The following is a 12,173-nucleotide window of genomic DNA, read 5'->3' as shown; positions in this document are numbered from 1 at the left end:
AAGAAGTCAAAAGAAGGCATTCAAGTCCCTGGGAACTGGAGTTATAGATGGCTATGAGCTGCCATAAGGGTGCTGGGAATTGAGCCTGGGTCCACTGCAAGAGCAACAAGTGCTGTTAACCGCTGAGCCATCTCTCCAACCCCTTCCAACTTACTGTTTGAGGCAACATCTCTCTCTGACCCTAGATTTACCAGGTAGGCTATACTGACTGCCAGGAAGCTCTGGGATCTGCCATCTCCACCCTCCATGCCCAACCCCCAGTACAGGGGGACACACCTGGGTTCTGGGGATCAGAGCCCAGGTCCTTCTCCCTGCACAATAAATTCATTACCACGGAGCCATCACATCAGCCCACAATTTTTATGACAAATCATCATAAAGGAAAGTGGTTGCAGTCTTCTTCCAACCCCTCTTGGTACCAGTTATCACAAAAATAGAAACAACCAGAAAAAAAAAAATTAGTCTGAACCAACTTTCACAACACAAATCACTGCATCACTGCCATACAATTTTTTTATTTTATTTTATTTTATTTTATTTTATTTTATTTTATTTTATTTTATAATTAGGAAGAAAGAGAACTCCCTTCCTTATGAGTTTAAAGAGTGACAAAGACCCTAAAGGTTGTCTCTGATCTCAGATTCTATAAATGGTGTTTAACTGCCATCTTATTAAGAAAAAAAAAAAAAGCTTTGTAAGAGTCTATTTTTCATAGTTCCCCAAACTCGATAAAATATTGCATAGCTATTCAGAACAGACTGAAGCCAGATGTTATCAAACCTCACTGGATTCTTCCCCAGTAGTAAGCACCAAAATCAATAATTTATGAAAGATTTAAGTAGCCCTTGGACTGACCCCAAAGACCACCAAAAAGGATCAGGACAGTAGAGAATGAAAAGGACATTTTAGCCAAGTGTAGTTTAATCTGGGCACTCTGAAGGCAGAGGCAAGAAGATCTCTGTAAGTTTGATGCCAGCCTGGTCTACAGCATGAGTCCAGGACAGTCAGGAGTAAATTGTCTAAAAACAGACAGACAAATACAGAAGAACCTCATAAAACACATTTTTGTTTCCGCATTTTGGAAACTCAAGAGAAGAAAATAATCTATGGTAAGGAGCCGTTACCTTTTGAAGTACAGAGTTAATTACTAAACAAACTCTGACAAAAATCATAATGCCATATTGAGCTAGCAGATATCTGGTATGTTTAATGTGAAGAGATATGTTTTATAATTATGGCCAACATATGTTTACCCTGCTTTAGAAGAAAGTAACCTTGTGCCAAGTGCTAAGTGGTTGACCCTTTTGAGCCTTTGTTAAAAGAGCTGCAGGTTCTGGCATGCCTGAAGATCCAGAGTAATTGCTTTTGAGATTTCCCATTAAGGCTCAGCCTCATAGCTCAGCAACCAAGTCATCACCAAGGGTCATCCCCAAACACAACAAATGCCTCCCTAAACACAAACACTAAGAGTCCACTTGCAAAGTAAGTGTCATACATGGCCTGTCACTGGGAGTTTTGTGGGTCCTGGTAAGGAAGACTGATCTCAGACAGTACTAAGAGAAAGCTTGGATATTCCTGGATATATTTCTTTAAAGTCTTTATTTGATAAAAGCCACTTATTTCTCAGACTCTCAGGAAACAGCATAAAAGCTGTTCTACAAAGCACAGCAAATTATTCTTATCCCAAGAGATTATTTTGTTCTTATACAGGTGTGGATCAGGAAGCCTGCCTTAGACAGTTCCAGAAGAGTAGTACTGTTGCCTGTTAATCAGGAATCTGTACTTCGGAAAATGGCAAAAAGTGGATTATTTCATTATCTCAAAGCAATCAAATCTTTTAAACAGGAATATGTTTTACACATCCCCAAGAGAGAAACTCTAAACTTTGATCATCTCACTTGGACATCATTTCACATTGTCATCTAAGAGAGCAGCTCTCTAAGCAACCACAAGTCGAAACATTAGGGTCGCTTAGAGCATTTGCTACCCAGGTTTCAGCCCAGGACAGTCGCATCACAACTTCTGGCAGTGGAACCTGAGTGTCAATAACTTCTCAGGTTTGAAGAGAAGCTGGAGAAACGTGACTTTGGGAAACACTGACCTAAACCTAGAGCTTCAAGCCTCTTCTGCAAGCTTTGGGTAAGGGCAGGGGGTATACAAATTGCATTTCTGGACCTACTCAGAAAAGAACCCACACAGACAAAACAACACACCACCAACTAGAAACGGGCTGTTCAACTCCCTGCCTCCACCTGACCTCCTGGACTAGACATCTTTTCTATGCTATGCTTCCTGGGCTTTAAATCCAAGTCCCTGGGTCTTATTTTCCAAGAGGTTTTATTCCCCCTAAATTTTTTAATACCATAGGGGAAAAAATAGACTTTGGCATATTTAGAAATCATCACCAATTAAAAAAAAAAAAAACAACTTACCAAGTTGCTTTAAAAAATACAGAGGACCCAGCCAGGCGTGGTGGTGCACATCTTTATTCCCAGGACTCATGGTCACTGAGGCAGATGGATCTCTGTGAATTTGAGGCCAGCCTGGTCTACAAAGCAAGTCCAGAACAGAGAAGGCTACACAAAGAAACCCTGTCTCAAAACAAAAACAAAACAAACAAACCCTCCAGCTTCACAGCTTCATGTGTGATCCCTAGTAAGGAGGAGCGGGTTTGTCTCTGACATGGACTCTGAAAACCTGCCTTTTGATCACTTCCCCCTGCGGAGCTACCTCACCACACCACACCACAGGGAAAGAGGATGCACTCAGTCCTTAGCAACGGGGTGGGAGAGGGAGGTTCCCCTTTTCTGAGGAGTAGGGGAAGGGGGATAGAGGAAAGAGGGAGGGAGGGAGAAGGGGAGGGAGGGGTCACAATTGGGATGGAATGTGAATAAATTAATTTTAAAAATACAAAGGACCCAAGGAGAGACAGCTCAGTTAGTAAAGTGCTTGCCTTGCACTCAGGAAGACCTGTGTTTGAATGTCAGAACCCACATACAAAATGCCAGGCACAGTGCTGTATACTTGTTTGGTTTTTGCAGGGGGGAAGGCAGGAAGTTTGCTACTGTTGTTGTTTTGGAATGGTTTGTGTGAGATTTTAAAGATTTATTTTCTATTTATGACCTTTCTTTTGTTATTGAAAAGAAAAATTTTCACACAATCTATTCTGTTTATGGTTTCTCCTCCCCCAGCTCCTCCCAGATGTGCTTGTTATCACACTACTGGGGACACAGAGACAGATAGATTCCTGAGGCTCACCAGCTAGCACATTTAGCCTGCCTGGTGAGTTTCAGGCCAGTGAGAGACCCTGGCTCAAAGAAATGGTGGACAGCACCTGATGGATGACAGCTGCACTGTGAGCACTCACATACATATCAATACACGCAAACGCGTGTGTGCAAATCTCAAACAGAAGTATGCCATTCAGTCAATATTTCATGTTCTATGAAACTTGAAGCTTTCACACATGCTATTTTATGCATATCTAAAAGCACAGGTTTGAAAACCACTGACATCAACTAACCACAGAAACAATTCACTAAGGGCAAGGGGTCTAGTGGGACATTAGACAAGAAGCAAATAATGTGACTTTATAAATCGTTTGACCGGCAGCACAGACTCAGCTTGGGGCATTCTGAAATGGAGAGACCGCAACAAGCCTCAGCCAGGCTTGCCAAGTCAAACTCTGCTGGCTCGGACCCCAGAACTGTAAGTCCCTTGTTTCCACAGAGGCCAGCTGCCAAGCCAGCCCTGAGGACGGTCAGACTCAAAGAACTAAAATATCCTTCCCCTCTAGTTTTCAGCTAGTCACTCTTGATAAACACATGGGCCACTCTTAGTGAAATGAAAGAAACATTCTCCACACAAACACCTTAACATTCAGGAGCACACCCTAAGATGACTCCCGAAGAGACAATACTTCTGAAGAGCCGCAGTGCCATCAGAGATAACCAATGGGCACAAAAGCCAAATACACTTGAGTCAACCAAGGATTAAGCAGCAAAGATGTCTAAGTCCTTTTTCTTAATGTGTTTCTTTTCAGTGACCTTGTATGGGTCTGCATGTTTGTGTGTTCCTGTGTGTGTGTGTGTGTGTGTGTGTGTGTGCACATGTTTCTACGCTTATCTGTGTGAGAGAGCATCAAGGTGCAAGCAGATTCCATTCCCAGAAGCCTGTTCAGTCAAAACACGCTCTCTGTCTGGGCTAGGGCTCATCCATTAGGCTAAGCTGTCTAGGATGCACCTGCCTCTGCCTCCTTCGTGCTAGCATTACAAGTGTGTGCCACCACAGCTGGCTTTTCCATGGGCTTTGGGGACCAATCTCCATTGCACATGCTTATACTGCAAGCACTTTTAACCACTGAGCTATCCACTCCAGCCCTCGAAGGACCTGTCAACCAGGATTCACAGTGCTATGATAAACTCAATAGAAAAAGAAACAGGTCGATTACTTTATTTTAATACTGTACTGATACCAAATACTATAAGCCTCGTACGATTTAGTACTCTACCAAACATAGCATCGTTTTTGAAAACCTGTGCCATATGAATTTAAGAGTACCTAAAAATTAGTGTCTGGGCTCTTGGGCTCCAGTTTTCACCCTAACATGAAAGGCATCCTATGGGGCTGTCTTAGATCTCATTGCCATTCCTCAATTCCAAAGTCAAATTTCTGTCCTCAGTCCTCCCACATGAACTCATTACATACAGCATTAGCATTCTTCCCCACACTTATTCACTTATGAAAACTATACTGAGTTGCTCTATAGTGGGTAACAAGTTCTAACTGTCTTAAGCTCCCTCCTACTCCCACAGAGATTGGCATGGGAAAGAGCAATACATTAATATAGTTTTTTCTCCTGGGACACAAATAGGAAAACATGTCAATTTCCACTCTCAAAAGAGAAGTCATCCATGCCAACAAATAATTATAACATGTTTGCTTTCATGGTATATATAGCATTGTGATGCATAACATACACAAGGGAATTACAAGCAAAGGGCTGGCAAAGCTGCTACAGAAAACTGGGACTTCGTAGAAGTGCCTGCTCAAGTAAATGTTGGCTAAACTAATAAATTTTGAGGAACAGCACTATTTAAATTCCCAGCAGCCATAAATTCTTTCACTGGGGTTAGTGAAATATAGTTTATACGGTTATGATAGTTTGAATGAGAAATGTCCCTCATAGTCTTAGGCATTTGAAATACTTAGTCGCCAGCAGGTGGTGCTGTTTGGACAGCTTTAGGTGGTGTGGTTAGCTGGAGGAAATATGTCACTGCCAGTGGATTTTGATGTTTACAAGCCACCCGCCATGCCAGTTTGGCAGTCTACGCTGGAGCTTGAGAGGTGAGCCCTCTGCTATCTGGCAGCCTGCCGCCTGCTGCCTCCACTCTGCCATCACCGACAGTTATCCCTCTGGAACTATCAGGCCAAATAAGCCCTTCTTTCTGTAAGGCACCTTCACTATGGTGTTTTATCCCAGCAGTAGAACATAGCTAATATGCTCGGGACCTCAGACATTTCAAAGAAGAGCACAGACAAATGTGGCAACGATGCCTTCAAAACGCTATTATAATAGAATTTAAAAAAAAAAATAAGTGGATAACTGGAGGGAGGGGCGCAGAGAGATGGCTCAGCAATTTAGAGCACATACTGCTCTAGCAGAGGACTCAAGATCAAGTCCCAACACCCAACTCAAATGGCTCACAAGCATCTATAACTCCAGCTCCCAGGGAATCCAATGGCCCTGGCCTCCACTGGCTCTGGCCCTCACATGCACACACCCACATACACCATGCACAAACACATAACTTTTAAAAAGAAATCTCTAAGTGGATAACTGCTAACATAGCAAAAAACAAAACAAAACAAAACAAAAAGTCTAGAGAAGGTAGACTATAACATAAAACAAAAGGAGTAAAAAGCCTTGTGAATGATATAACCTAGATCATAATGAAGCCAAGGCCACGGTGGGTACCCAGAATTGGGGTTAGAAGGTTTGTGACAACGTTCCCTGGCCTCGGGCAGTCTGTAATTAAATGGCTCCTTTAGTCCAATTCCAGTACAGCAATAGAGCATTAGTGTTCTCTGATCCAAGCACCTCCCTTCCGAATGCACCATACTGGGTGCTTTCTGCTGCAAGCACACAGTATGTCAAGAGCCTGGACCCAGAGATACAGTTTCCTGTAAACAGAACTTTCTGAGTTTTCAGGAAAACACAACTTTAAGTTACAGTCAAGGTCAAAATTCCAGTAGGACACAAGGGCCTAACTCAAGGAATAAAATGCCTCTTCACTTCTAAACATTTGTCTTCATAGAAAGAGTACCTTTCTGCAGATGACTATAATTTCTTGATGTCTAACAACAATGCAATAAAATTCCCTCAAGAGTTTTTTAGTTTCTTAAAGCATACCTGAGACAACATGAACAAGAAAGCAACAATAAAAAGCCTAGGAAATGGCCTACAGGTCTGACTGTAAGAGAACCGTCGAATGCACTCTTGTGCATTACACAGCAACGAGACAGACCGAGGAAGCTTCTCGTCTCCCAACACAGGCTTACACGATAGGCTTTTCCACTGCTGAAATGAGAGAGAATGTCCCTGAAGATAGGTGTAATAAACAGAGGATCTCAGGACCAACCCGAATTAAAGCTGTGCTCCTGGGAGGTAGAAGTGGCCTGGTGTCTAATCTGGAGCCCTATCAGGAAGTCGGAGCTCAGTCAGGGCTCACAGAGTGAAAGAATCGCTGGATGAACCTGTGAGGTAATTACTGAAATCTAATTAGCTCACAAATCAGACACTCTGCACTTTAAATACATTGTCAAAGTACAGAAAAGACTGAAGGGTTGCGGGAGATGCCTAGAAAGAAAAGGCCATTTTTTTTCCTTCCTAGTTGGAAGGAGGGGGTCTGAAAAAAATTATTTAAAAGACTATCTTGAAAACTTAGAGGAGGGAAAAGCTTCTCATTTCTTGTCAGATAACATCATGGTCACATTGGTAGGACAGTTACGAGACCCCTTACCCCAACTCTAAGGAGCAGTTGAGCCAAGGATAGCCCAGGCCCTAGCAATAATTGTACCTGAATGGAAGATAAGGGGGATTTGAGCCAGAGAGGAGTGCTCTGTAGGCTTCTTCTGGTGTCTTCTTTAAGTAGATGACCTATGGCAGACAATAAATAACATTTAGAACACACAGAACTGACTTCACTACTCACCAAATCTGATTTTTGTTTCTTCCCCTTGGAGTCCCAGACCATGGGGAAGCTGTTGTTCTCTTATGTGTTTCAGGTATTTCTTTGGGTTGTTTTGCTCTTTGGTTTTATGTGGCTTTGGAAAGCTGGGTTTTGATCTGTAGCTCTGTGGCCTGGAACTCACCATACAGAACAAGCTGGCCTCAAACTCACCATGGACCTCCTGGCTCTGCACGCCAAGTGCTAAGATTACAGCTGCTCAGCTCCACGCCTGGCCTGTTGCTCTTTGGACAGCTGACTGATTCTCCAACATCCGCTTTCAGCTTGAAGCTTAGGCTTACAGATGGATGGGTGTCCAGAAATGGGGGCAGGTTCTTGAAGGAGCCAGCTGGGGTTCACAGACCCCACTGAATAGACACAATATGGGGTGACAACTGTGCCTCTCTCATTGGCTGTCTCACCAAAGAAAGATGGCCAGGAATTAGCTCTGTACCTGCTAAGGCACTCATTGCTCACAGTGAGCATGCCTCCTGCGATGTCAGCTGACATCTCTGTTCTGAGAAAAGTTGGTGTGGCTTTCTAAAGGCCTGGTGAAATCATATTAAAACTTATTTAAAAAAAAAAAAAAAGGAATGCTGGTAAAAGCCCTGGAAAACATAGTAGCCCTGGCTCTTGATACCAGAGACATCTTGATAAACTACTGACATACAAACCAACAAAAAAGAATTTTTAAAACCTTAAAAATTTACATTTTGCAATGTATCACCCAGTCAGCACATATCAGGTTCCATATTGAGGACCTGGTACCACCTTAATAGAAGTCCAGGGTAGGGGAGGTTCTCTGAGGAATGCCCTGGAGACTGTGGAATAGGAAGAAGTATGAGAAGGACGGGGCAAAGGTGCTGGAGTGGGACAGGGCTTGTTTTCAGTGTGGATAGGCAGCAGAGGGCAGGGAATGAGGCAAAGTGAGAGGTCAGAACAAGAGCAGGACTGTATTCTCTAGGGTGTGTTAGGTTTTACTCTGAGCACAATGTCAGGTTTGACTTCTGGAGAAACGGCATTATTTCTTCTCATCTATGGTTTCAATCTAACTTAATTCCTAAAAACCTCTTTCCCAAGAATCAGTGTCCCAACATCAAGATCATATGCACTCAGTCACAAGACGGGCAAGGAGTCCCAGTTTTTCCTTTCTCCGCCCCCCCCCCAAAGCACCTATGAACTCTAAGTCATTCCACTGGAAACATACAGCATGGATTCACTTGCTAATAATTTCAAAACCAGAAGCCCTTCTGAATTCCCTAAAGAACAGTAATTTAACCATTCATGGAGATAACCTAGAACCCCTCCACTGAAGTAGCACATGGCAGCTCAGTCTCCAAATGGGTTCCCTAGTAAGGGGAACAGGGGCTGTCTCTGCCATGAACTCAGTGGCTGGCTCTTTGATCACCTCACCCAGGGGGTTGGGGTGCAGCCATACCAGGCCACAGAGGAAGACTATGAAAAACAGTCCTGATGAGGCCTGATAGGCTAGGGTCAGATGGAATGGGAGGAGGACCTCCCCTATCAGTGGACTGTGGAAGGGGCATGGGAGGAGATGAGGGAGAGAGAGAGGGATTGGGAGGGGCTGAGGGTGGGAGCTACAGCTGGGATACAAAGTAAATAAATTGTAATAAATTTTAAAAAAGAATAATTTAATAGACAAAAATAAAAAGTTCATCTAGTAGCTGGGGCGATAGCTCAGTCATTAAAGTGCTCCCTTTGCAAACATTAGGGCCAGAGTTCAACCCTAGAATCCATCATAGATAGATAGATAGATAGATAGATAGATAGATAGATAGATAGATAGATAGATAGATAGATAGATAGATAAGTGCACGCCAGGTACTATGCTATATGATCGTAATCCCAGTACTAAGGAGGTAGAGCTAGGCAGATCCCTGCGGCTTAGCAGCCAGCCAGCCTATCTTAACCTACTTAGCAAGTTTCTGCATCAATGAGAGACCTACCATGTCTCCAAAAGTAAAGAACAGCACCAGACACATGATGTCTGAGGTTGCCACGGGGCCTCGCCTGCATGCACCCATACACACGGAGATACACTCGTTCGTGTGCATCCCACACACAAGCACACCTAACCTCGGGGCACATTCCCATAATCCACTGGCAAATGATGAGAAGGTCTGATAAAGCACACACCAGCCAAAGTGAACTGAGTCTGACATACACACAGAGCATGGAAGAAGTGTTGTCTTCAAAGGGACTGCTGCAGACAGGAGACGCTGATGCTACAGGTGAAGAATCGTGACTCTGTGACTCCGTATGAACCAATCCTACCTGCAAGGGGTCTTTGCAGTAACCAATGCTACTAAGGAACTTTACTGGGCCCGGATGGGTGGGTTCCGTAACAAAGCTGTTTTCTCAAGCTCAAGGAGGCCTCCCTGTTTGAAAGTTGCCTATGGCTGCTACCAGGGAAAGCTGCTGGGAGAAAGCTTCTGTGTTTAGATTAGATAATTAAAGCTTAGACAACCTCCTTTGAGAAGAAAAATACATTTCCCTCCTAAGGAGCAATTACACTAATTCCCTTTAATCCTGAGGCAATGCTGCTGCAGGAGGCAGTGGCCCAGGCCCACATGAAATAATTTCTTCAGACTGGCTACCCTACAGGGCTTCCGTCCCCACCTCACCTGCCTGACATAGCACATACGAGCCCTGTTCTCACACTGTAAGATGAGAGCCTTTGTTTTTATTTTTGTCCCAGTACTAAATTATTAATGGGTGCAAAGTGAAACCCAACTGGAGCCCATCTAAATTCCAGGAAGATTCCTGGAGCATCTGTTCCAGGTTGACCTTTTACAGTCGGAAGGGAAGTGCTTAGCAGAGTGGGAAAATACTCTCCACAGACAAAAGCTCATTGTTGAATGATGCACACATGGGTCGCTCATTAAAATACAAAAATCCCAATTTTTTTTTCAAGAGGAAATATGCATGTTGCCAGATCTTGTTAGATGAGAGGGGTGCTGGGAGAGAGTGGGAGAGAGAAAGACAGAGATCACTCAGACAGAGAGGCCTGAAGGAAAGTAGCATTCATAAGACTTGTGGTCAATGAATCCACAGCCCAAAAAACATACAGATTACTCCAAGTTCCCACTGTTGTAGAGTTGACAATTGACCAGAGAGCCCACTCCAAAATTCTGGGAGAAAAGAAAAGAAAAGAAAAAAGAAAAGAAAAGAAAAGAAAAGAAAAGAAAAGAAAAGAAAAGAAAAGAAAAGAAAGAAAAGAAATTCCCTTTTCCCAGTTCCTAAAACAATTACTCGTGTTTTTTTAAATTACAAGATTTCAAACTGTTAACAGTAAAGGTCTGTAAAGAATCAAAGTAATGTAGAATTGGAGAAAAGAAACTCTGTTATTATTTTTGTACAGGTGTGAACAATTTTGTGTTTTAATAGGAAGTAACTAAATTAGTTATGAAATGTTTAATACATCTTTTCTCCATATTACAGAGGGCCTCTGAAAGGCTCTGCCCTGCAGACTATCAAAGCAGATGCTGAGACTTATGGCCAACCTTTGGGCAGAGTGCATGGAATCTTAGAAAAGAAGTGAGAAATAGTAAGATCTGGAGAGGACAGAAGCCCCACAAGGAGAGCAACAGAACCAAAAAGTCTGAGCACAGGGGTCTTTCCTGAGATTCATACTCCAACCAAGTACCATGCCTGGAGATAACCTAGAACCCCTGCACAGATGACAGTTCAGTCTCCAAGTGGGTTCCATAATAATGGGAACAGGGACTGTCTCTGACATGAACTGATTGGCCTGTTCTTTGATCACCTCCCCCTGAGGGGGGAGCAGCCTTACCAGTCCACAGAGGAAGACAATACAGCTACTCCTGATGAGACCTGATAGACTAGGATCAGAAGGAAGGAAAAGAAGACCTCCCCTATCAGTGGACTTGGGGAGGAGCATGCGTGAAGGGGGGAGGAAAGGAGGAATTGGGAGGGGAGAAGGGAGGGAACCACAAGGGGGATACAAAGTAAATAAAGTGTAATTAATTTTTAAAAAAAGTCCATATTGAGCTCTCAGTTTCTGTCACAGTGACAAGAAAACTAATACAACCACCTCTACCCATATGAATCTAGATCTGTGTATTTCGTAGACCTAAACCCATGCTCATAGGCTGCCTAGGCATATAAACAAGAAGACATGAGGTAGTAAACGCCCCCTGTGAGTGCTAAAATTATGACAAGGAGACCATCATCCAGGGAAACCCTCTCGTTTTAAAGTGCAGATACTCGTCCTCTCTCAGGCCTGCCTCTTCAGTCCCCAAGCCTGTCTCACAGTGCCTTGGCATGAACAACATTAAAATTAAAATAAATGTCACCAGCCCCTGCTTTATCAAATCCACTCTCAAAATGTCTCGGGATCACTGAGTGGCCCATGCGCCGCTCTAATAGAGTGCATGTAATGGAGAGAGGGTTGCTGTTACTATTCCTATTCACGGTTTTTGTATTTGAACTTTTGTGAACAAAAGAACAAGATGACCAAGGCTGGAGAGGAAAGCAATTCCAGTTACCTGCAAAGAAGGCGCTACAGATGTCCACAGAAAGTACGTCTATAAAAAACAGAGTATACGCCGAGAAATGGCAGTGAGCCGACTGACATCAGGAAACTTTTAAAGCTTTTCTGCCCTTGGTACCTAAGACTTGGTTCTCAGACTTCTTAAATGTCAAGGTGCTTAATTTGTAAACAACTATTTCCTGAAGACAGATTTAAACTTTAAATCTGTTTTTTCATAAACAGCCACAAACAAAAATGTTTAAATTTTTATGTTTTGCAACACTGTCTTCTTATTCATATCCTCCCATTCTATTCAGCAGCTGGAAAAAAACAATATCTTCATTCAACTTTATAACTTAAAAATAAATAAGAAAAAAAAGCCACACATTTCTGAGATGCACAAACAATTCCACTTTTGTTCTAACTTGCAG

General features: G+C 43.0%; 1 protein-coding gene across 3 annotated transcripts in view; it reads right to left on the bottom strand.

Moving 5' to 3' along the window:
- The window catches only part of Cdc14a (cell division cycle 14A), a 152,094-nt gene that overhangs the window by 88,847 nt on the left and 51,074 nt on the right, over nucleotides 1–12,173 (bottom strand). For all 3 annotated transcript variants that reach the window (XM_021642714.2, XM_060392843.1, XM_021642715.2), the window contains exon 5: nucleotides 7,080–7,159. In XM_021642714.2, the coding sequence (XP_021498389.1) occupies nucleotides 7,080–7,159 (80 nt within the window). The remainder of the gene's footprint in view (nucleotides 1–7,079; nucleotides 7,160–12,173) is intronic.

This window comes from Meriones unguiculatus, chromosome 10 (genome assembly GCF_030254825.1).
Source record: "Meriones unguiculatus strain TT.TT164.6M chromosome 10, Bangor_MerUng_6.1, whole genome shotgun sequence".
Lineage (NCBI taxonomy): Eukaryota > Metazoa > Chordata > Mammalia > Rodentia > Muridae > Meriones > Meriones unguiculatus.
The sequence above is the reverse complement of the archived record's forward strand: the minus strand, read 5'-3'. Positions and strand labels throughout refer to the sequence as shown.